This window comes from Nannobrachium achirus (genome assembly GCF_963921795.1).
Source record: "Nannobrachium achirus genome assembly, chromosome: 6".
Taxonomy (NCBI): domain Eukaryota; kingdom Metazoa; phylum Chordata; class Actinopteri; order Myctophiformes; family Myctophidae; genus Nannobrachium; species Nannobrachium achirus.
The window spans coordinates 28337481-28363249 of record NC_137815.1 but is presented as its reverse complement, the minus strand read 5'-3'; the positions used below and the strand labels follow the sequence as shown (position 1 = coordinate 28363249).

Genomic DNA, 25769 nt, shown 5'->3' with positions numbered 1-25769 from the left:
AAAATAAAACATTGAGAAACAGTACTAAGTGGACTCCTAATGTGCCATAGTGTCGTAGTAAATCAGTGTGATACATATTCTGAAGAAAACCTGGAGACTGACATTCAGTAATTGGCTCTTATCATCAAAATAATAACATTATAATGGTGTGTAAAACAGAACATCTCACATTTTACCACAAACAAGGACAAGTTTGTGTCATTTGTTTGTGTACGGACATATTGATGAACCTTGACAATGCGCGCACGCACGCGCACACACACACAAGTGCCACCATCCCTAAAACACAGCCAGGGAGCACATGCTGATGCAATCTTCACATTGTACACACAAGTATAGTCAATACAATAACAAAATGTAGTATAGTACAAGTACAGTTAAACACCCTGCCTAAAAGGAGCATCCCAAATAAGTCATTTTACGGTCTTTTTGGAGCTGTGTGGAACAAGCTCCGCTATAAGCAGCAATGTGTGTCCAGTGTCCCACAACTGTCCGGTTGAGTTTGAACAGGATTTGCGCATGCGCGACCGACCGCACGCACGCACACACATGCACGCACACACACACTTTCTCATAGTGAACTAGGGCGCCCAATAACACCAGTCCAGGGTGCCTCAGAATACTTTGATAATATTTAGAATGTATCAATATCTTGTAGTGAGCTTGTAAATCTGCTACTTTTGGTGAATATCCCCTTAGAATAGGGATGCTGGCCTGTGATTGAATGCCAAGTATAAATGTTTATTTTAAAATTTTAATCTGTCCTAATGAAAGATTTAAGGGAGCCTCCGCACACTCAAAAGTGTGCAAAATCATGTTCTTCATTTTCAGTTAAATAAAGTGCAAGCTTTTGGTCATACACCTTCTTCATGCAGCACCTCAATGAGCGGTGGTCCTTTCACTATTAATCTGTCCTATAGAAGCAGATATTTTCTCAAGTTATATGTTTGTTAGGCCTATTATGGACAGTATTTGTTATTATTTCAAATAATAGTAAATATGCTGCATTTGCATAAAGCAAGTATTTTTCTACTCCCATGTTGATATTTGTATTAATATCTGTTTAAGGTAGATTTAGAACACACACACACACACACACACACACACACACACACACACACACACACACACACACACACACACAGACACACACACAGATCTAGAAGACAGAATGTAAAAATATAATCTAGAACACATAGAATCAATCTAAAAAATATAGAACTAGAACACATAATTTATAGCTCTAGAACACATAGAATGTATATAGAACACTTAGAATTCATAGATCTAAAACGCAATCAAAAACATAGATCTGGAACTGCTCAAATTCACAGCTCCACTTCGAACCGAGGTTTGATTTTTTTTTTTACATCGGAAGTCCTTGGTATTCAATTCATTGTGTGTGTGTGTGTGTGTGTGTGTGTGTGTGTGTGCGTGTGCGTGTGCGTGCGTGCGTGCGCGTGCGTGCGTGTGCACGCGCGCGTGTGTGTGCGTGTGTGTGCGCGTGTGCATGCGTGACGTGTCCATTAGGAAGCTGTACTGGACAGACGGAGACAACATCAGCATGTCCAACACAGACGGCAGTAACCGCAGTCTGCTGTTCAGCGGGCAGAAAGGTCCAGTGGGTGAGTGGCTCTGTCTGTCTGTCTGTCTGTCTGTCTGTCTGTCTGTCTGTCTGTCTGTCTGATGATGATGATGATCTGAAGACTCAACTCTTCAGACTCCACCTCAGCCCATAGCACTTGTCCTTATGCAAAGGTTTAAATGTCATTTAGATAGCATGTTATGCAGACTGATGCCAGGTCATTGTTGACCTGGCATCCTATAGTGTGTATTTCAATGTACTGATTATAGATTTTTTGGTTATTCTACTGTTAGACTGATGGTTGGTTCTTGGTTTTCCTTTGATTCTAGATAAGTAGGACCCCTTTTTAGCTATGTACAGTATATACCGTAGCAACATAAGTATTTTGTCATTTTTGAATAAATATTTGACGCTTTTCAGTAACTTAGGTCAGGATTTAGTAGGTGTTTTTTAGAATCGGACTCAGTCATAATTGGGTTAATGGGTTAATACATCACTGTGCACTGTGCACACACCCACAGCGCACCCCAGTGGGCAGGCGTAACTCATTCCACTTCCTCTCATACATATGGTTGGTTGCAGGTCTGTCCATTGACTTTGACACGGAGCAGCTACATATGGTTCATTCATACATATGGTTGGTTGCAGGTCTGTCCATTGACTTTGACACGGAGCAGCTGTACTGGATCAGCTCGGGGAACAGCACCATCAGCCGTTGCCTGCTGGACGGCTCTGGCCTGGAGGTCCTGGAGGGGGTCAAGGGCAAGCTGACCAAGGCCACGGCTCTGGCCATCATGGGTACTGTGGGCTTCTCTTCTCTTTGGTGGCCATTGTGTAAAGCTGTGTGATTCTGATTCTCATTCTGTTGCTATTGTCAAGGCAGAAACCTTTTATCTCTGTATTTTAACTTTTTGTGTGTTTTTCTTTTCTTCTTCTTTTTGTAATTTAACACCCTGCTTGATCATACTACAGGGTCACATAAAAGTAATAAAAGTAGCAGCTCCACAATCTGGTAGATCTTGTAGTTTTTGTTACTTTTGAATTTGAAATCCTTAAAAGTAACAGTTTTGGACATACTGTATGAGATTTCCACCCGACAGACCAAGTCATGATATGCAAAAACACTAGCGTTAATTTAACTCAAAGTCAAATCTTGGTTCCATTTGTACTCTTCAAGCGTGTACAAATTCCATTTGTACACGCTGGTCCCTAACTACCCTAACTATAGGTAATTTTGCTGGGGTCTACTGGCCAATCACAGCGGGTCTCGCTGTGATTGGCCGACTAGACCAGGGAGTTGGAACTAATGTTCTTGTAAATGAAGTAAGATGTTTAACAATAATTGAACTCTGGGGAGTGTAGAATGAAACCAAATGGATCCTTAAGGCTCCATTTGGTTTGATTTTACACCCTCAAGAGTTCAAGATCTATAAGGGTCCATTTGGTTACCAACTCTCCATCATTTAGCTGGGGACCACCTGGAACCCCCTCAAGGACCACTGGTGGTCCCCGGACCACTGGTTGAAAACCACTGATGTAGCGTATGGAATGACTGTATTAAACTCACGTAACGCTAACACCGAATGCCTCTCCCTTTGGTCTCCTTTAGGACAGGGGTTCCCAAACCTTTTTGTCTCAGGGCACCCCATAAATATTTTTTTAATCCGAGGCACCCCTACAATATAATTTTCACTCCCAGCACCTTATATTTATAGCATATTGTCGTTGTCGGGTGGAAACCTTGTATGTCCAAAACCGTTGGTTTTGTATTTATCATCTGTAAAATGTACTAAACTAGTGAAAACAGCAGATCTACAAGCACACAACGCCTCGCATCGCGAGGCGTTGTGTGCTTGTAGATCGGCTGTTTTCACTAGTTTTGTGCGACAGTCTTGTATGATGAAGCAGGGTTTTGCTTTAGCAAAAGACGTACACATTTGAAACTTGGAAACACAAGGTTTCTGTCCGACAGTGACGATATTTCAGTGATTATGTTGCGAGGAAAACATTACGATAATAGCCATTTTGGTTAGAACTGACTGAAAATAACTTTGTACTTCACGTTTAAAATGATACTAAATATTTTTTCAAGTGTCCAAATAAATTCCAAATATTATCAAATGATCTCGCGGCACACCTGGACTGCCGTCACGGCATGCCAGGGTGCCCCGTCACCCACTTTGAAAACCCCTGCTTTAGGAGATAAGTTGTAGTAACGCTAACAGTGAACATGTCTCTCCTTGGTCTCCTGCAGGAGAGAAGTTGTGGTGGGCCGACCAGGGCGCCGACCAGATCGGAACGTGCGACAAGAAGGACGGAGGCAACTGGAAGGTGTTGAGGAACAGCACGTCTCCCATGATGCACATGAAGATCTACAACGAAACTGTGCAGAAAGGTACGCTACATCAGGGGCGTCAATTGGGTATGGCAGGGGTATGCAGCTGCCATACCCTGGGTCCAGGGGGGAAAATAAAAGTTACTTTTAAATATAAATACATGAATGTCTCTTTGTCTATCTGTGCCGGTTATTATGTTGTTAAAATACAGTAAAATAACTACAAATGCAATGCAAAATGGTCACTTCAACAAGGTATTATAATTATATTCTCCACATTTTTATTCATCTTGACAAGATGGTGTATTCCCAGGTTCCGCAGGTCAGCTGCACAGGTGCAATACATTATTGTTAACTAACATGCCAAGTTTAGCTGCACTTGAACAACCATTCCAGGCTGCCATATCCAGCCCAAGAAACCATAAAAACGGGGAAAAAAAAGAAAATCTACTTCTCAAAATAAATGAATCATGCCTGTTGATAAGGTATGGCAACATGACTGGTGTCTTGAACGCGCGCGTTCAAGACACCAGTCATGTTGCCATACCTTAGCTTTTTCTGAACTGACGCCACTGCGCTACGTCAAGAACCTCTGCCCCCAAACCGTGCAGAACGGTACGCTAACCCCCAGGGTTTATGTCGGGAGCCGCCCCCTAACACCCTGCGTCACCCTGCTGTCGCGCTCTCTCGTGTTCTAGCATTGCATCGCCTTGTCAAGCAACCAAAAATATGTTTTCTTGTTTTATAATCAATATTCAAGCTGCCAGTAAGATGCCCTAAGGGCGAGAAGCGACCTTGCCCTTTTCTGAAACATGAGAACTTCTTAATACGGCACAGTGACATAAGGCGTCTGTGAGGTCAGATGTAGTATGTATTGGCCAGCTCCATATATGGAGATGTCTTGGCCATATATGGAGCGTGACATGAGGCGTGACGCACGGACAGAGATGATATCTGCAGGTTTTCATACTAAATGCGACATACGGCCGCAATTATGCATTTTTCAAAGTAGATTATAGTAGATTAAAGGTAGATTAACCTATCGGTATGCAAAGCAGATGCCGTGCTTGTCCGTCTGGTGGTTCACACTTCATATTAGATGTCCGAACTGCGTGTGTTTTTTTTCCTCCGGGATTGTAACTTCTCTGACACAATGTGGAATACCAACACAATTCTAGCACCTCGGAATCGAATCCCTCTCCTGCCATTGTTTATTTATTTAACCTAAAATGTATTGCAAATTATTTTATTCGGTTTAGGCATAGTTTTTCTTGCCCCCAGCGAAGTGGACCAATTGGTCCACTTGGGAGACTACAGCCCCTAATATTAAGTTAGGAAGTAGTTGGCAAAACACTGTTACAATGACGGAGGTGCATTGTCTCTAGTGGACTGTTGTTTTTTGATGGTTTTTAGTGAGTCCTGGTTTATGTCCTGGTTCTTAAAGCGTTCGATTTCCTTTTTTTTCTGTCAAATTGCCTGTGAAACTGGCAATTCTATCCACTTTCCACTGGCTGCCACTTTCACTGTGCGATGACTGCAAATACTCTAAGTCTCACTCTGATTGGCTGTTTGTTTGACCGCTCGTACCGCTGTTTATCTGAGCTGCTTGCGTGTGTGTGTAATGTTGTGTTTGTTCCCGGTGTTTCCAGGCAGCAACCTGTGCAGCAGTAACAACGGAGACTGTTCCCAGCTGTGTCTCCCTACGTCCCCCACCACCAGAGCCTGCATGTGCACCGCAGGCTACAGCCTGCGCAGCGGCCAGCAGTCCTGCGAGGGTACGAGGGTTCTTTCAATGTTCCAATTTACAGTGGTGGAATGTGACTGAATTAGGGCATTCACCAAATATGTCACTATTCAACGTTGTTCACCGAAGTCGAATATCCGCCTTTTTTATTTTCATTGTTTTCTCTTTAAAAAATATATTTTATAAAGCTTGGCTAGATAGGAAGTCATAAGAATGAGCTGTCAATGCCCTGGTGGATGAATTTGTTAATGCTCTATACCAGGGGTTCTCAAACCTTTTTAGGCCGTGACCCCGAAAATAAACATATTTGAACTGGGACCCCCACCCTGACAAGCACTTGGAATTGTAGGTATTACATTTAATGTGACTCGGTTCCGCAGTCGGCTCTTGCTTACTTAATATTTGACAGTTTGGCCAGTCCTGTTGAATATTCGACTATTCGAATACTTTGAGGTCGAATAATTCGAATACTAAAAATCACTATTCGTGAATGCCCTAGACTGAATGCACTTACACTTTCAGCCACTTTCAACCTTGCATGATGATAACAATTTTGGGCCTGTCGCAGTGGGTCTCAATCTCAAACCCTTACATGTCAAGGACCCTCACATTTATATCTATTTGGCCATGGACCACCTTCTGAAATGTTTTTACCTTTTTGCAAAAATAGACGATCTACAAGCTCCCAAGAAAACTTGTAGAATTTGCCATTTTAGTGCGATGACGTACAGTAAATGGGGCTTAAGTTGTTCTTACAATATAATTTATTTATATCTGCAAAGTAACAGGTAACTAAAGTTTTAAAATAATTGTAGTGGAGTAAAAGCACAATATTTGGATCCCAGCTCAGCTGTAGTGGGGTAGAGGTAAAATTATTGGAAAATGAAATTTTCTCAAGTAAAGCACAATTAACTCAAAACAGTACCGGTACTTAAAGGTGATACACCATGCATTTAAAAAGTATTTATGTCATATTGTTTATGTCCCAAAAACGTTTTTCAAAAGGTTTGAGGCTAAATTACCACTCCTGAATAGAGAGCCTCTCTCATTTTTTAATGGCTCTCAGAGCATTTTCAGCTGCAGTACCACCTTTGGCCTGAACTGCGCCACCCCCCCAAAATCTTTTTGAAAAAAACATTTTTTTGGGAAAAAAAAATCTTTTTGAAAAAAAAAAATCTTTTTGAAAAAATAAATGTTTTTGGGGAAAAAAAATTCTTTTTGAAAAAAAAAAAATCTTTTTGAAAAAAATTTTTTTTTGAAAAAAATCCTTCAAAAACGGCCGATGATGACGTCACAATCGGCAGCAAATCTGGATAGCCTGTTTTGAGAACCCGTGGGATACTTTTAACCTTCGCCTTCTCAAAACCAGAGAAAGACACAACGGTCAGAAATGGGACTTTGTGAGGATAGAAGGTGCTAGTGGGACCCCAAAAAAAGGTTTTAAAATAGGAAAAGTGAAATTTCATGGTGTATCACCTTTAAGTAAATTTACACCACTGTTTCTTCCTCCAGGCGTGGGCTCCTTCCTGCTCTACTCGGTCCATGAGGGCATCCGTGGCATCCCCCTGGACCCCAACGACAAGTCTGACGCCCTGGTGCCCGTGTCGGGCACCTCCCTGGCCGTGGGCATCGACTTCCACGCCGGTAAGGATTGGAAGACTTCAACGCTCCTTTGTGTAAAAAAAACAAAAAAAAAAAAATCATTGTCGCTGTCGTTGGAGATAAGAGTGTTTTTCTACCTACCTACCTACCTACCTACCTACCTATCTACCTACCTACGCAGCCGAACGCAGTACTTGCTCGCTCTGCTGGCGCGAGTAGTAATAATGGACCTTGATATGAAGAAGGTTGAAATGTGTCCCTGTCCCCCCCAGACAACGACACCATCTACTGGGTGGACATGGGTCTCAGCACCATCAGCAGGGCCAAGAGGGACCAGACCTGGAGGGAGGATGTGGTCACCAACGGCATCGGACGGGTGGAGGGCATCGCTGTGGACTGGATAGCAGGTCTGTCTGTCTGTCTGTCTGTCTGTCTGTCTGTCTGTCTGTCTGTTTGTCTGTCTGTCTCTGTCATTCTCGGCGTCAGTCTAGGACGGGAGGAGAGGAGGTGAGGGAAGCAGTGGCTGCGTTTACACGCACATCATTTAATCATTCAGAATGAACTTATCCTGAATAAAAATTCATACCCAAACGTTTACATAGAACCTGAATAAAAGTATCCCTCGTTCCTCAAAGTACTTCAGGCCGGGGGGGCGACGACTCAGTGACGTCACAACGTCAGCTCGTCCACTATGGATAAGCTCAGAGCAGATCTACAGTAGGAATGGGTCATGATGCGACACACTATTAGCGTGTAAATCCACCCCCCCCAAACCCGAATGAAAATTAATTCGGGTCAGACTGGAATGGCCATTCCTAGACGTTTATACTGTATGAGCATTTCTATTCTGAATGAGCAGTCATATAAGTGGAATACAACTGTGCAAGTAAACACAGCCAGTAGTCTGAGTCAGTGAAGGACACAGGGCTATTGTAGGAAGACAAAACAGAGCGAGAGAGAGAGAGAGAGAGAGAGAGAGAGAGAGAGAGGCACATGACAGTTGTGACAGCTAGAGACTGCAGCATGAGTAATGGACCTTTTCAGCCTCACTCACATTGTCCCTCATCTCCTCTCCTCTCCTCTCATCCAGCCATGCAGCCTCTGCTGCACCATTCTCACCATCTCATCTCATCTGACTGACTGACTGACTGACTGACTGACTGACTGACTGACTGACTGACTGACTGACTGATTGATTGATTGATTGATTGATTGATTGATTGATTGATTGATTGATTGACTGATTGATTGATTGATTGAATATGTTAGTAACCATTTGCTAAAAGGTACAAATGTACAGTTAGGCCTATTCAATGATACTAAAAGGATAAGACAAAAAGGGCTAGTTCTATTATGGTCCGATGCTTATATTTATCTGCATAAAAACAAGTTGCCTATTCTGAAGGGGAAAAAAAAGAAAAGAAAAGAAAAAACACATACACAGAATTTGAAAACAACTATCTCGCTTTATATAAAAAAAAAAAAAAGAAAAAAAAAAAGGAACGCACAATATTGACATTTTGGCCTGTAGCTGAACACAACTTAAAAGTAGTATTTCTGTATTTAGCATTTGACCTTTTGAATGAATCCGCAAAAGGACAAAACAAACACATTGAATCGGCAGCTTCAACCATCACAAAAGGCTTTTGTGATTAATGCCAGGCAATCCAAACTGAAGTGTAAAAATAGGCCTACTGTTATGGAAAAAGCTTCAGGCTACCGATGTACGTTTGAAATTTGTTAGGGTGGTTTTCTTTGTTTTGTACGTGAAAATAACATTCTGAGCAGCTGCTCATAATTCTTAAAACTATTTAGTTTTGGTTATTTCTTTTTGTCCTTTTTCTTTTTACTTTTTCTTCTTTTTTTTCTTACCATGAACCTCAGTGGATCTGACAGGGGGGAAAAGAATGTTTCTCAGATTTGAGCCCAGGGCTGTGAGACATCTCCACAAATTGTCCTCTACGATATATATGTGTGTTCTGGCAGAAAAAAGGTTGAAAAACACTGCTTTTTACTGGGTTTGTGTCTTAGCCTGACACTCAGCCTGAATGTTCATTTGGTTTCACTCCATTATTCAGTCAGAGAGCCCTCTCAGTGCAGCCGTGTTCTGAGAATGGGGACAGAGCCAGAGTGGGAGTCTTTGGCCATTGGTTCTAGGGCATTCACGAATAGTGATTTTTAGTATTTGAATTATTCGACCTCAAAGTATTCGAATAGTCGAATATTCGACAGGACTGGCCAAACTGTCAAATATTAAGTAAGCAAGAGGCGAACATTGTGAAAATAGCAGATCTACATGCTCACAACGCCTTGCGTTGCGAGGCGTTGTGAGCATGTAGATCTGCTACAATTCCAAGTGCTTGTCAGGGTGGGGGTCCCCAGTTCAAATATGTTTATTTTGGGGGTCACGGCCTAAAAAGGTTTGAGAACCCCTGGTATAAAGCAAACAAATTCATCCACCAGGGGCATTGACAACTCATTCTTATGACTTCCTATGTAGCCAAGCTTTATAAACTATATATTTTTTTAAAGAGAAAACAATAGAGAAATAAAAATAAGCGAATATTTGACTTCGGTGAACAACGTCGAATAGTGACTTTGATATTCGAATATTCGAATATTTGGTGAATGCCCTACTTCGTACTATAACTCTTGTTTTCCTTCCTCCAACAGGAAACATCTACTGGACGGACCAGGGCTTCGACGTGATCGAGGTGGCCCGCCTGAACGGCTCCTTCCGCTACGTGGTCATCTCCCAGGGCCTGGACAAGCCGCGCGCCATCACCGTCCACCCCGAGAAAGGGTACGAGGAGGGCAACCGTACCGTACCGTTGCCTCTGCTCGTTCCAGTCGATACACACACCGACGCTTCGTTTATGCTCCGTCGTGCGGTGGGGTCGTGCTCTGAAAATAGGAGACCTAACAGTATAAGTTCACAGAGCGTTGTGTCCGCTGTGATGCTTGTACAGTATAGCATGTTGGCTGTTTTTTTTGTGGTGCGACACCGGCATATGACAAAGTATAAATCTGGCTTAACCGATTTATTGCCGTTCTCGGGAAATATTAAAAGGTATCTAGAGTGCCGATCGCGGGATGACTCGCGAAATATACTGTACAGTAAAGCTGGCCTGGCTACCTACCGTCCGTTGAAATACGCTGGCACGTTTGAAGTCACCGATTCATCATCATCGCGCATCCACGTGCAATAGTGATCCCATCCCATAGAAACAAACGGTCTTTCTCATCTTTACAGTCCATTTTCTCCAAAAAACACTTTTGATGCCAAGGATGGCATTGGATTCTCGCTAAAATAGCACAAGCATAAAGGCATCCATCTTCTATCATTGTTTACGTTTCGGACCAGAACTAGTTCCGGGTCAATCTTGAACATCGTCAAGTAGGAATTGTTAGCTCGATCTACTTCCGGCCTTCAAAATAAGAGACTGGCCGCGGACGGAGAAAGCGACCGGCACGCTGAACAATTAACCCTCTCATGTCGGCGTCAGTAATTGAGTCAATATAGCCAGATTTAGGTTTGTGTGTCTTTGTGTAGAATAGATCCTCACAAGGATAGTAAGTAACTATTCTTTGAAGTAAAAGAAAGGGTCAGGGGTTCAGAATAGCTGTCTATGGGTTTAGGATTAACCAACCAACACACCGGAGTGTTTATTTCATGCAATTCATTTTGCATCAGTTTAAACAGATTTCTTTTATTTTTTTATTTTTATGAGTGCATCCATTCCATAAAGAACGCCAATATTACGCGTCGATGAAGTGACGTAATTCATTTTCGAAGCGAGGTACGATTTTACACTGCGAATAAAAGCATAAATAAAAGCTTCAACGTGCATGAATAAGGCATCACCAAATGAATGGTCTGAGGTGAAAACCGACATCAGTTTATTTTTAAGAGTTTTATTTTTGTGTCACTGCGAGGTTATAAATACAATTTGTGTGTGTGTGTGTGTGTGTGTGTGTGTGTGTGTGTGTGTGTGTGTGTGTGTGTGTGTGTGTGTGTGTGTGTGTGTGTGTGTGTGTGTGTGTGTGTGTGTGTGCGTGCGTGCATGCGTACGCGCGCGTGTGTGTGTCTGTGTGCGTGCAGGTATCTGTTCTGGACAGAGTGGGGTCAGTACCCTCGCATCGAGCGGTCTCGTCTGGATGGAACTCAGAGGGCGGTCCTGGTCAACGGCAGCATCAGCTGGCCTAACGGCATCTCCATAGACTACCAGGTACCTTCACAATACACACAGCATCTCCATAGACTACCAGGTACCTTCACAATACACACAGCATCTCCATAGACTACCAGGTACCTTCACAATACACACAGCATCTCCATAGACTACCAGGTACCTTCACAATACACACAGCATCTCCATAGACTACCAGGTACCTACACAATACACACAGCATCTCCATAGACTACCAGGTACCTACACAATACACACAGCAACTCCATAGACTACCAGGTACCTTCACAATACACACAGCATCTCCATAGACTACCAGGTACCTTCTCAATACACACAGATGTGTATATATATATTTGTATCTGTAGGAGAGTCTACTGTACTGGTGGGATGTGTATTCAGTATATATTTGTATCTGTAGGAGAGTATGCTGTACTGGTGCGATGCGAGGACAGACAAGATCGAGCGCATCAACCTGGAGACGGGGGAGAACAGAGAGGTGGTGCTGGCCACCAACAACATGGACATGTTCTCTGTGTCGGTGTTTGAGAACTACATCTACTGGAGCGACAGGTTCGACATGATCTAGATCTACATCTACATTTTAAAACCAGTGTCACAGTTAACCCATTTAGGCCTAGAATCATTGAATGCTTTAACCAGTGAAAAATAGCAGATATACAAGCTCACAGCGCGGCACCGAGTGCCGCGCTGCGAGCTTGTAGATCTGCTATTTTTGAAAAAGTCATGAAAATGTGTGCAAATCTTTGAATATATGTATTTTCAAAGCGAACGTTTCTAACTCAAATTTTGCTGCTGGGTGGTCCCTGGAACTAAATATTTTGAGATGGGGGTCCGTGGCCAAATACATATCATTTTGGGGGTCCTTCACATGTAAAAGTTTTAGAACCACTGACCATAGTAGTCTCTCAAGGCAATGGCTGGCCAGATTGCTGACATAGAAACATAGGTTTTTCAAAAAATCTTAGAAGGATTCAAAAGACTGTCTTATAGAATCGAGTTAAAATTCTAATTTTCACGATTTTTCAAAAATAGCAGATCTACAAGCTCGCAGCCGCGCTGTGAGCTTGTATATCTGCTATTTTTCAATAGTTAAAGCATAAAATAATGATACACAATAATGTGTACCCGTTCTAAATGGGTTTTAAAATCTTGCTTTATTTCCTCCACAAGAGGATTGCTATATATATACCTCCTGCCAACTTATAACCATTGCTGTGTGCGTGTGTTCTAGGACCCATGCCAACGGCTCCATCAAGAGAGGCAGTAAAGACAACGCCACAGACAGCATCTCTCTGAGGACGGGCATCGGAGTGCAGCTCAAAGACATCAAGGTGTTCAACCGCGCCAGACAGCAAGGTACCACCGGGCTCGCTGTCTCATTGTTCCAACCATCATTATTACAGATTCTCCTGGGAATTGTGGTATAATCTAAATGACTTTTTTGCAATGTTTCATACTTTTGCACTGTAAGTCAATTGTGAGCTGAATATGGGGCTGCGTGGGAAGTCCATATTTGGATGTCAATGTCAGCATTCATTTTGACAGCAGATTTTGATTTAGTTTACTCGTAGACTTTGAATACATTTTAATTTAGTTTTAGTCATATTTTAGTCACCTGAAAACTTTTTGTTTTAGTCTAGTTTTAGTCAACTTGGTGCCAAAAATGTATTTTGGCGGGTCTTGATTGATTGTTATAATGGCTGATTTTACCAGTGGTAACCGCTGCAACGAGTTTTGAGCTTGTAGATCTTCTATTTCTATTATATTCTATTCTAATAAATGTATGTATATGATATGATATGATATGATATGATATGATATGATATGATATGATATGATATGATATGATATAATACTTTATTGTTACTTCACACTGAAATGTGTCTTGCGACACAGCAGCCATGTATGCGAAAACATATATTCAAACATTTGACCTAAACAGCAAATGAACGAGACAGGATTACATACCGTACACAAGGATAATACAGACGAGCAATGTCAACCGCCTAGCCTACCTCTGGCCAAACTCCTGGTTAAGCCTTGAAGTCGACTGATGGACAAAGGACCTTTTTTAGTCTGATAAAGCGCTGGGATACTTTTGATATCCTGAATAGTCTGCGATTAAACATTAATCACATTATCAATTATCGCTCTAATGTGTCCTTCTTTGCAGGAACCAACGTGTGCAAGGACAACAACGGCGGCTGCCAGCAGCTGTGTCTGTTCCGCGGTGGCACGCAGCGCACCTGCGCCTGCGCCCACGGCATGCTGGCGGAGGACGGCGCGCGTTGCCACGACTACGACGGCTACCTGCTGTACTCGGAGCGCACCATCCTGAAGAGCGTGCACCTGTCGGACGAGAACAACCTCAACGCGCCCGTCAAGCCCTTCGAGGACCCCGAGCACATGAAGAACGTCATCGCGCTCACCTTCGACTACCGCGGCGGCGGCGGCGGCAAGGGTGCCAACCGCATCTTCTTCAGCGACATCCACTTCGGCAACATCCAGCAGATGAACGACGACGGCTCGGCGCGCAGGACCGTCGTGGAGAGTGAGTGTCTTACTGAACTTTTTTTAATACTCAACGACTGCCAAAGACGAGATTCTTGACATGTGATGTTTTCAGTGCTTTACGTCTGCAGTCTGATCCCAGCATCGCCAAAGAGTGGGAGGGCAATGATAGATAGATACCTTTATTATCCCACGGGGGAAATTCAATTAGCCAGTAGCTATGCCCCTCCCCTAAAAGCTTTTGTCCAATGCTAGCTTAGCAACCGGCAGCTTGCCAAGGCTGTGGCCAAGGCAAACCTTGGCAAGCAGGAAGTTATTCTAAGCTAGCATTGGACAAAAGCTTTTTGGGAGGGGCATAGCTACTGGCTAATTGCCCAGAGGCAGCACATGACAATGATTACTATCAGAACAGAGATAAAACAGAGATAAAAAGTTAAAAGAGTTAAAAAAAAACACGTTCAATATCATACTCCCATATACTGTACGTGTATGCATTTTAGGTCAGACACAGTTCTCAACCTTTTCAGGCTGCGACCCTCCAAAATAATCATATTTGAACTGGGAACAAGCACTTGGAATTGTAGGAGTTGATGCATTAACATTTAGTTTGACTCTGTTTCACATTATAAACATTGTGAAAATAGCAGATCTGCAAGCTCACAACGCCAGCTGTAACTTTAGAAATGTGCAGATACCCTTTATGCACGTATACTGTATGTTGGTTTGTTTACTGTTGAATGAGAAAACACATGTTGCACTGCACATTAACACATTTAGAACGGGTACACATTATTGTGTATCATTATTTTATGCTTTAACTATTGAAAAATAGCAGATATACAAGCTCACAGCACGGCACCGAGTGCCGCGCTGCGAGCTTGTAGATCTGCTATTTTTGAAAAATCGTGAAAATTAGAATTTTGACCCGATTCTATAAGTGTCTTTTGAATCCTTCTAAGACTTTTTGAAAAACCTATGTTTCTATGTCAGCAATCTGGCCAGCCATCGTCAAAGAAAAGGTCATTTTCACTTAACTGGAGCTCAGTTAGCCTGTTCTTGAGAGACTACTATGTCAGTGGTTCTCAAACCTTTTCATGTGAAGGACCCCTAAAATTATATGTATTTGGCCATGGACCCCCATCTCAAAATATTTAGTTCCAGGGACCACCCGAAGCAAAATTTGAGTTACAATCGTTCGCTTTGAAAATACATAAATTCAATGATTTGCACACATTTTCACGACTTTTTCAAAAATAGCAGATCTACAAGCTCGCAGCGCGGCACTCGGTGCCGCGCTGTGAGCTTGTATATCTGCTATTTTTCACTGGTTAAAGCATTCAATAATTCTAGGCCTATTTAAGCTAATCATCTGGGGATCCCCCAACATAATAATTCATTCTGGGGGTCCCACGGCTGTAGAGAGAGGTCCTCCTGGAGATGGAAACAGCTGCAACGTGTTACCAACAAAAGAACCTCCATCAGAACTATTTAGTATCTCCTCCTCCCACCAACGTAAACAAAGATAAACCCCTCTAATCATTGTCCACTTTGGTCTGTCTGCACAGCTGTAAACACACCTGGACACAAGACAGGCCTTTCAGTTAGTTTAACCACTTATAAGCCCTAGATTAGTTGTTCCCAAACTTTCCAGCTCGGAACCCAAAAGAGAAATGAGACGTTTGCTCACCGCTTTGCTTCGCGACACGTTGTAAGCTTGTATCTTTTTTTTATGTAGGAAACGGAAGAAAAGCGATATTTCCACACTGTTTTGGGAAACAGTGGGGCCTATAGATACTTCCTCCTACGATGAACAGCAAAAAATTGCCGATCTACAGCTATTTTTGAAAAAAATATGAAAACAAAAACATTAATGAACATTTCCCCTTATAACAACATATACAAAATAAATTACTAATGGCATTCCCTATATATGGATGCTGGGTTGACAGTTGGGTTACTGTAGGTTACATTCAGCCTTTATTTTTGTATTTATTTGACAGGAAATAGCATGGTAAAGATGTACAGTACATAGTCTCGCGTGGCCAGACTGTTGACTCCGCGATTTGCAAATGCTCCCATCATACAGTCTTGGGTAACGTAAGAAGAACGATGAGAAACCGGTTAAAGCGGAAGTGAAGCCTCCTCCTCACTTCCGTTTCCGTCTCACATCGCGCACATTTATCATTATATAAATAAAAATCATCTGAGCATATTAAGCTTGCTGCTTAGCAGAAATGACATTTTAAAATATATCTATCTATTAAACGAGCAAACTCACTCACTCACACACTCACGCTCTAACGCTCTAACGCTCACGCTTATCCACGTTTATCTATTGACTCGCTTGAGCAAATGATCACAAATTTCACATGGCATTGGCCATTGGCATTATACAGACTGTGAGGAAGCCCGATTTGCATTTTTCCAAAATGCAAGCAGTTTATTAGCGTTTTCTTCACCACTTCTGTTCAACTCTACAGCCTGTTGTCAGGGTTACGGTCCATTCCTCCAGGCCATGGGATCTGTAGCCCCCCCCCCCACACACACACACCCCTCTCTATCACAGTTAGGAATGTTGCAGTGATGAGACACATGTGCGCGCGCACACCAAAAGTTAGGAATGTGCATGGTCTCTCTCACTCTGACTCTCACTCTCACTCACTCTCACACACACACTCTCACACAAACGTCACGTGGGTTGCATGCATGCATGGTTCACGCATGCAACGGGTGCGTTTGATGTGTTGTGATCTCATCTTCCAACGGGTATGGAAAAACTATGTGGAGCAAGCGCATACATCCCTATACTTCTATTCACCTAATTTTGCCGTTAAATTATTTGTATCCATCATAAATATACACCCCCATGGGCTGCTTGCATTATGATGCTCCGACATATTCTCATACACGCACCAGTTACAGTTACTTCCCCCATAACCCACACTCTGCACATATTTTGGAGCACATATCTTCGAACGGGTAAGGTCTAGTTTTCTTAATTGGACGGAAATGCCAGCTTCCATTACTCGCCGTTCAGGAACTGTAGTTCCAGACTCTATATAGCATTCGGAGATTGTGGAATAGTTGTCTGGCTACACGAGACTATACAGTACATCAGGGTTCCCCAATAGGCAGCCCGCGGGCCATTTGCGGCCCACGGGGGGCTACTGTCTGGCCCCCACCAACCCCAGTAATAATGGTGAGCAGCAACAACACTATATATCGTCGTTGTCGGGTGGAAACCTTGTATCTCCAAATTTGTGTTCTCCAAATATGTTCTTTCGCAAGTAAAGCCCTGCTTCATCATACAAGGCTGTCGCACAAAAGTAGTGAAAACAGCTGATCTACAAGCACACAACGCCTCGCGGTGCGAGGCGTTGTGTGCTTGTAGATCGGCTGTTTTCACTAGTTTAAATCATTTTTAAAATGATAAATGCAAAACAAACAGTTTTGGACATACAACATTTTCACGCGACAGCGACGATATCTGAACTGTCGCTGGAGTAGCGGGAACGCCACCGTCGCCCCCTGCAATGTTGTGGCCCTCGGCTTGGTACCCTAGACATAATGCGACCCTTGGGGAAAACTAATTGAGGAACCCTGCAGTACATGATGCATGTGTGGCTGCATCCGCTTCCTGTTGTGTCCCCAGACGGCCTCGTATAGCAGCATGCAGGCAGTCTGAAAGTCACAGTCCATTTATAGCTTCCATCACAGTGGAGAAAAACACTGGCTGTAATTATCTCTCATAAAGAGTTCCAGCAGCACCAGAGCTTCAGCCAGTCTGTTTTCTTCTGTAATAGTCCATATTTTTGGATGATTAGGATTTGCGGTTATGTACGGGCGGCCAGCTGGACTGTGAGTCTAGACTAGAGTATAGATACTTCTCCTGATACTACAGTACTGGTGGTGGAAAAAGTACTCAAATCTTTTACTTAAAGCTGTGATGACACAGGAAAAAAAGATGAACCAGGCTCTCTCTTTGGCTAATATTGTTGATGAGTGAAAAAAAAAGACTGTGTCAAGTACATTATTTCCAGGTCCGTTTGACCAATTACAGAGGGTTTAAATGGTACCGGATATGCAGCTCGGCAAATAAAAGGTGAATTGATCCCATTGCATAATTTCTGACTGATAATTTCACGATAAATTAAATCTCCACGATACGATTATTTGGAGTGTTTTTTATAACGATGATCGTCCCATCCCTATTCATACAACACATACAAAGCCACGATCGGGGCGGTTAACAATCCAAAGAAATGTAATTGGTAGTCCGTGGCAAACTCGGGGTCTTCTGAAAGAAGTTGTCAGTCAGGGGGTTGTCATGGGGACGTCCCCGTTGGCCACTCCCCCTCCCTCTCCCTCCTTCCTCCTCCCCCTCCTCATCAGTCCCAGGACGTCCCGTCTGAACTTGTGGGACATGAGGACGTAGAGGATGGGGTTCATCACCGTGGACATGATGGCGGTGCAGCGGGCGAAGGAGGAGAAGGCCCCGTAGCGTGGCGAGGTGCCCGCCGCCCCCTGGCTGCGGGAGGCCAGCAGGGCCAGCGTCAGGCCGTAGGAGGGCAGCCAGCACAGGGCGAAGGACAGCACCAACACCACCGACGTCTGGGTCACCTTGCTCTGGTAGCGCTCCACCTGGTGGCAGGGAGGGGCAGTGTTGACAGATAGTTGGCGAGAGAAATTATTCAGCGATCAGATGTATGAAAACAAGCCGACTAACACATGAGTACAGGGACGTGCAGAGAATGTTAGAGAGGCAGGGGATGAAATTGCTGAAATTTCTAAAAGGGCTTTTGGTGAAAATATTGAAAATAGCAGACCTCCAAGCTTGTGACCCGTTGGCTATTTTAGGTACATGATACCACGGATGGAGATATGCTGTGAGAGCCCAAACATGCTTACTCAATTATTCGTTATGTGAAAGTCCTATGATGTCTATGACATCTGACATCATACCCTTTTATGCCCATGGAGATCCCTGTCTGTAGAACCAGCCACACAGATATTGGCTGTCTTGGCCATCTGTCTTGGCCATAATATGGATTCTGTATCGTCGTTGTCGGGTGGAAAACTGATTATGTCCAAAACTGCTCCTTTTCAGTATTCAATTTCAAAAGCATCAAAAGTAGCAGATCTACAAACTTGAAATGCATTGCTTTGCACCACATTTGAAGCTTGTTGACAGCAAGGGCGAGCTCCCAGAGCGTCTAATTTCCGTAACGTCCACGGAGAGGACGCGTCTAATACGCGGGCGGACGCGTCTGCGGTCGTGGACGTTCTGGGAGCTGCTTTTGTGTGACGCTGTATTATGATCAAGTAGTATGTTAATTTATAAAAAAAAAGAAAAAACATATTATATTGAAATAAGATCTTTCTGCCCGACAACAGTAGGGACTTTAAGCCAGGACGGTTTTCAGGACAGCTCTGCTAGGCGGAAGTACAGCTGCTAGGACCCGATCGCCGTAGCAGCCAAAATCGCTAAGCAAACAGCCTGTGGCAACCATGGGAACTCTTTGGTTCCCATGGTGACGCGTCTATGCAGCAGACATTGTAGACGCTATACGTGGAAATGTAGTTTCTGCCGGAGTAGGAAGGGCTGTGGCGGCAAGCAGCTTTATCTATCGAGCACTGATCCATTTCAGGTTACCGTAGCGGACTGCCGTAGCCGTCCTTGCTTAAAGTCCCTTATGTGTTTTTACCTGGGGGGCGTGGCCGTCCCTGCGGCTCCGCCACAGGAAGGCGTAGATGCCGCCGTAGGCCACGGCGATGGTTGCCAGGGGCAACAGGAAGGCCAGCAGGAAGTAACACAGGCCGTAGGCCACCTGCTCCTTGTGCGACAGGAAGGCGAAGCAGGCCAGGCTCGCCTCTGGGGGGCGCCGCGCAGTCCCCACGGTGCGGAAGTCCAGCTGAGGCCCAGCCAGGACACATGCTGGGACCCAGAGCAGAGCCACGGCCACCGTCATCCTGACCAGGGACGTGCAGAGAATGTTAGAGAGGCAGCGGCTGAAATTTCTAAAAGGGTCTTTTGTGGAAATAAAGAAAATAGCTGACCGCCAAGCTCACAACGTGTCGCGCTGCGACACGTTGTGAGCTTGGAGGTCGGCTATTTTCGGTACTTGATACCACACTAAATTATAAGTATAATCAAGTCAATACTGGAGATGTTTGGAGTTTGGAAAAGGCAGTTCTCTTGAATGCTGTCTTCAAGTATGGCATGGAAAGAGGGCATTTGCATTTCTTTCACCATAGTAAAAGCTGCATTCATGGTCTGGAGAGGGCACCTTTTACAGACTGATAAAAGGGCAGGGGCTCATCAAAGGGGGCTTGAGCCTGATCAGCCTTGAGCCTGATCCTGACAGACAGACAGACAGGCAGACAGACAGACAGACAGACAGACAGACAGACAGATAATTTGCCACTATTTATACATTGCATTATTGATACGTTTACTTAGCCTAAGTGAAACATTTGAGTACTTTTTCCACCACTGGCTGCATGTTATATCACCTGCGTGGGAAGAGCAGGCGATAGGCCTTGTGTTTACCTGCGTGGGGAGAGCAGGTGGTAGGCCTTGTTGGGCTTCACCACGGTCAGGTAGCGGGAAAGGGCCAGCGCGGCCAGGGTGAAGGCGCTGGCTGAGGCGCAGGCCGCGCCCAGGAAGCTGATCGCGCGGCACATGAAGTCCCCGAAGGGCCAGCGCTGCAGAGCCACCGCCGCCGTGTGGAAGGGCAGCGTGGCCAGGAGCAGGAGGTCAGCCGCGCTGAGCGCTAGCAGGAGAACGTCAGTACCTGTTGTTACCACCAGGTGGATTTGTAAAACAAACACAGAGAGGGGGTGGGATTTTTTTTAACCATTTGTACTACGTTGTAGTAACATTGAGCTTGTAGATCAGTTATTTTTTCTATTTTTATGACCTTCTCTGACTGAGTTTAAATGAAGGTGGATTCTGCTTTTCAATGGGAATGGAGTGGTTTCTTGCCATTTGTGGATTTCTGCAAAAATACGCTCTGGTATGCGGATTGTCAGTGTAAGTGAAACACATGCTTGTATACACGTGAATGTTTGTCAACAACATGTTTCAATCACCATGATATGCGTTTTGTGAAAATATGGTCCCATTTATTTTAGAGCCTAATTGATGTTAAAGCTGAGTATGCTCATATAGACTGTAGAAAATAGGTCCCGCCGTCCTTCTTCTTCGTGTGCTTTATTTTCGGCAGGCTCAACACATTTACCCAAGTATCCCTGCGGTTGCACGTGACCGTAGCATTCCTCTGGTACCATAAAAACAATGATATAAGTGCAAATAAAAGCGCAATTTTTGCTCTGATAGAAACCAATGGGTCACATGACAGTTCCCACCGTCCATATTTTTTACGGTCTTTGCCAGCGGGGGATACCAAAGGCAGTGGATTCCCCAGCTAATCGAACCCTACCTGTCCCTGTGCCCGACATGGGGCTCCCCCTCCTCCTCCGCCCGCGCCCGCACAGGATGGCCATGACCAGGGCATGGCCTGTCACGCCCAGCGCCATCATGAGCACGTCCAGGACGGGCACCAGGACCTGCTCTGCCCCCCCAGAGTCGCTGCCGTTCCCCGGGGGTCCCCCTCCTCCGGAAGAGTTCCACACCTCCATCATGGAGGTGTCGCCCCGGTCGGTCGGTCGGTCACTCTGCCGTTCAGAAGTGTGGAAAACAGTAGAAACACTCTTTAAAAGTATAAAAGTATGGTAGTCCAAATTAAAGTAAACTACATTTACTTGAGTAAAAAATACAAAAGCTTTGAAAATAGCAGCTCTACAAGTACACAACACAGCTTGTGATCGGCTTTTTTCAAATAGCCAAAGTTTTAAATACAGGGCTGAAGTGGTTAATGTATGTTTTGCTTTGAAATCTACAAAGTAACTAGTAACTAAAGAGTTCTAATATTTGTCTCTGAGAGATGTAGTGGAGTAGAAGTAAAAGTGTTGAAAATTGGAAATACTCCAGTAAAGTAGAAGTACCTCAAGACGTTCCACCAATGCCGTTCAGATTGAATTAGAGTAGACACTGCCGCCTTGTTGGAGATCCGGGCACAAGATTAAACCAACATGTTTCCACCACCAGCGGTCTTCGTCAGGGCTGCGTCAGGGCCTTGTTGGTGGATGTGTGTGACTGGTCATCCAACACTTTGTTGACAACGGTTCGATATACTATATATACTCAAGTGTGGGAATATATACTGACACTACGGGTTAAATGCTGTTCGCTCGGGAGTAACACCTCAGAGAATCAGTACTATGAGCACAGTGACCTGTCAAATCCATCAGTTCATATAGCTGTAATCAGTTTTCTTTGTTTTTCACATAATGACATCATTACTGATTTCCCCTCTTGGGATAATAAAGGTATCTTATATATGATTAAAAGACGTTTATTACTTCCTTCCACGCATTACGTCCAACCGGGGAAGCTCCCCCCTGTCAGGTGATAAGAATCGGCCTGCTCACTCATCATGCACTGAAGGAAGCATGAGCTCAGTTCGGGGGCCCTCCGCAGGTTGGCAGAGGGAGAGCAGAGCCCAGGATTACAGCTTAGGCAATTGGCACTGGGTGAAAAAATGGGTTGCAAAAATCGTGGGATAAAAATTATCAGAGGAAATCTTCTATCTCCACCATGTCCCCTGAACAACAACAACAACAACAATGGTTATACAACGATAATAGCCTCGTCAAAGCAACTCCACATTTATGCAGAGCAGAGTCCGTGTTGTTGCAATCAGCCTCTCACTCAGCAGAGAGGGGAGCGAGGGCTGGATGAATGGAGATCATTAGTTTGGAAGTGGAGCTAGCGCTCAATCCCCGCTCCCCGCATCCATCCCTCTGCCCTGCCAGGCCGGCCCGGCCCTCCTGCTGTGTAAAACCTCCACAGCGGTGCTAATGTGTCTGAGAAGCTGCTGCGCGGGCGGCTAAACGCTCCTCGGCTCAGATCAATCAGACGCTCGCCGTGATGTCTCTATCAGCCTCCCCCCTCCCCATGTACTGCCGCTCAGCCGTCCGCAATCAGCCTCACTACCCAGGAGGGGGGTCTGCCTGTGGTCCGAGGGAGGGCGGTCCGTGTTCCCAGGGAGGGGGTCGGTCGGTCGGTCGGTCTCCAATGAGCCGGAACAGATCGGTGACAAAGGGTTGGAGAGAGAGAGAGAGCGGAGAGCAGTACTGCAGAGCACAGGTGAATGGTTGTGGTTGTACTAGCCAGCAGAGATAGGAGATGAACTCTGGACCCAGCATGACAGCAGATAGATAGATAGATGGTGGGAGTGTCTCTGCTCAAATGTTTCATTCCCAAGAGTTTCCGTCTTCATAAAGAATCGGTGCATTGTGTGTGTGACTGGGTGTGTGACTGGGTGTGTGCGTGTGACTGGGTGTGTGACTGGGTGTGTGATTGTGTGTGTGACTGGGTGTGTGACTGGGTGTGTGATTGTGTGTGTGTGTGTGTGTGTGTGTGTGTGTGTGTGTGTGTGTGTGTGTGTGTGTGTGTGTGTGTGTGTGTGTGTGTGTGTGTGTGTGTGCGCGCGTGCGTGTGCGCGTGTGGGGGGGGTGTGTGGGGGGGGTGTGTGTGTGTGTGTGTGTGTGTGTGTGTGTGTGTGTGTGTGTGTGTGCGTGTGTGTGTGTGTGGGCGCGTGTGTGCGTGTGTGTGCGTGCGTGCGTGCGTGTGGGGGGGATTGTTGTCACTACACCAATGTTTTCTTAAGTAAAAGTACCAAAGTGGTAATGTAGGAAAAAAATAAATACTCATACTCAAGTGGCCTCCATTCAAACTTTTTACTGGAGGAAAAGTACACAAATATAGCAAAATATACATATACTGTACTATTTTCATAGAATAGGGCTTAAGTGGTTCATGTATGTTTGCCATAAACAAATAAATAACTAGTAACTAATGTTGTAAAATAATTATAGCGGAGTAAGAAGTACAATATTTGCGTACACACACACACACACACACGCACACACAGACGCGCGCGCGCGCACACACATACCCCCACACACACACACACACACACACACACACACACACACACACACACACACACACACACACACACACACACACAGGTATGTAAATATATACACAGGACCAGAGCGAACAGAGAGATAGAGACAGAGAAAGTGTTTGTCTTCCAAATCAGGGGTAATTATTGACCTGAGTGCCGGCCTTGCAGTCTCATACCGCGTTATCATCACACCTTAGATAAGTGCCATAAAAATCGTGCAAACTCAATCCAGTCGTAAATATCAGCTGTGCCCTTGTGCTCTCTCTCACGCAGAGACGCAGAGCAGCGCAGAGCAGTGTATAACAAGGTCATTATCATTATAGTGGAGTGCATAGATTGTGTGCACGGTTTAGTGCAGTGGTTCTCAACTTTTTCAGGCCGTGACCCCCAAAATAATTATATTTTAACTGGGGACCCCCCCCACCGTGATGAGCGTTAAAGGTCCTACACCATGCATTTAAAAATAATTTATATAACACTGTTTGTGTCCCAAAAACGTTTTTGAAAAGGTTTGAGGCTAAATTACCACTCCTGAATACAGAGCCCCTGTCATTTCTGCCTGGCTTTCAGAGCATTTTCAGCTGCAGTACCACCTTGTCCTGAGTGGGAGGACTGCGCTATTGAGCCAGTTTTGGCCCCACACTCCTCCCCACCTCCTGCTCAGCAGGCCTGCCCACCCCTCCCCAACCCTCTCCCAGCTCCTCCTGCCTCCATCTCAGGCCTGCCCACCCCTCCCCAACCCTCTCCCAGCTCCTCCTGCCTCCTTCTCAGGCCTTGTGACATCACAAATCTGACATTTCACAATCAGGACCGTTCTGAGACATGCTAACATAGATTTGCCCATAAACTGAGAAAGACACAATGGTCAGAAATAGGACTTTGCGAGGATAGAAGTTGCTGGTGGGACACCAAGAAAATACATAAAAATTGGAAAAATGAAAATTCATGGTGTAGTCCCTTTAAGAGTTGAGGCATTACATTTTTTATAACACAGTTCTATTGTGAAAATAGCAGATCTACATGTAGATCAGCTATTTTCAAAATGTCTACCTCGAATATTTTTGGCAGTTTGGCCAATGTTTAATTTGTCATTTTATATGTAATATATTACTTGTCTCGCGAAAAGTAATATATTACTGTAACGGCGGTTATCCTACCGGGTACATGCGCGGAAGGTCCCAAGACGATCTCCCTCGCTGATTTATCATCATCACGGATCCACGAGCACAAAATAGTAATCCCATAACATTGAGGCAGACGGGGAATCTCATCTTTAATGTCCATTATCTCCAAATAACACTTTCAAAGCGAGGATGGCACTTATATAACACATGTTGAAAAGCTCCGTTCCGCCATTACACAACACCATGTGGACGATGACCGCTTCCTGTGAATGACGCGATGACGTCAAACCGGAAGTGTTTAAGCTATGGACTTCTGGCCTTCAAAATAAGAGACTGGCCGTTTATGGAGCCAGCAAGAGGCACACTGGACATTTTAATCCGTTAATTTCTGGGGCACAAAATGAGTTAAAAAGTCCTTAAATTGTCACTTTAGAAATGTGCAGATACCCTCTATACACTTAAACTTTATGTTGGTTTGTTTACTTTTGAGAGAGAAAACAATGTTTCACATTAAGCTAATCATCTGGGGGACCCCACCAAATTATTTGGGGACCCACAGGTTGAGAACCACTAGCTCTGAAGGAAAGAGGACACATGGAGAAACAGATTTAGGGCTT

General features: G+C 44.5%; 2 protein-coding genes across 3 annotated transcripts in view; one reads left to right on the top strand and one right to left on the bottom strand.

Moving 5' to 3' along the window:
- LOC308286965 (low-density lipoprotein receptor-related protein 1-like) overlaps window positions 1–25769 on the top strand; it is a gene marked incomplete at both ends in the record, with an annotated part of 303935 nt that overhangs the window by 206114 nt on the left and 72052 nt on the right. Inside the window, 11 exons of the mRNA XM_080728087.1 lie at window positions 1531–1625; window positions 2234–2383; window positions 3840–3980; window positions 5570–5695; window positions 7177–7308; window positions 7539–7673; window positions 9940–10069; window positions 11369–11495; window positions 11878–12029; window positions 12712–12836; window positions 13654–14031. Of these exons, the coding sequence (XP_080584213.1) occupies window positions 1531–1625; window positions 2234–2383; window positions 3840–3980; window positions 5570–5695; window positions 7177–7308; window positions 7539–7673; window positions 9940–10069; window positions 11369–11495; window positions 11878–12029; window positions 12712–12836; window positions 13654–14031 (1691 nt within the window). The remainder of the gene's footprint in view (window positions 1–1530; window positions 1626–2233; window positions 2384–3839; window positions 3981–5569; window positions 5696–7176; window positions 7309–7538; window positions 7674–9939; window positions 10070–11368; window positions 11496–11877; window positions 12030–12711; window positions 12837–13653; window positions 14032–25769) is intronic.
- Window positions 17429–22138, bottom strand: LOC308286554 (galanin receptor type 2-like). Of its 2 annotated transcripts, XM_080727603.1 has the most exons (5): window positions 21999–22138; window positions 21434–21668; window positions 20542–20785; window positions 19697–19961; window positions 17429–18632 (listed from the first exon to the last, which is right to left on the bottom strand). In XM_080727603.1, the coding sequence occupies exons 2-5, from the start codon at window positions 21633–21635 to the stop codon at window positions 18306–18308; spliced, it is 1038 nt and encodes a 345-aa protein (XP_080583729.1). In that variant the 5' UTR covers window positions 21636–21668; window positions 21999–22138; the 3' UTR covers window positions 17429–18305. The 2 variants fall into 2 exon arrangements, with proteins under 2 accessions (XP_080583729.1, XP_080583730.1); XM_080727604.1 differs by lacking the exon at window positions 21999–22138 and having other exon boundaries at window positions 21434–21679.

Bases quoted from the DNA above. Each gene is read 5' to 3' on its own strand.
- LOC308286554 (XM_080727603.1), bottom strand. From the start codon at position 21,635: ATGATGGAGGTGTGGAACTCTTCCGGAGGAGGGGGACCCCCGGGGAAC. The intron at 20,786-21,433 runs GTAGGGTTCGAT...TGGTAACAACAG, and splicing joins CATGTCGGGCACAGGGACAG to GTACTGACGTTCTCCTGCTA. The intron at 18,633-19,696 runs GTAAAAACACAT...CCCTGCCACCAG, and splicing joins GGGACGGCCACGCCCCCCAG to GTGGAGCGCTACCAGAGCAA.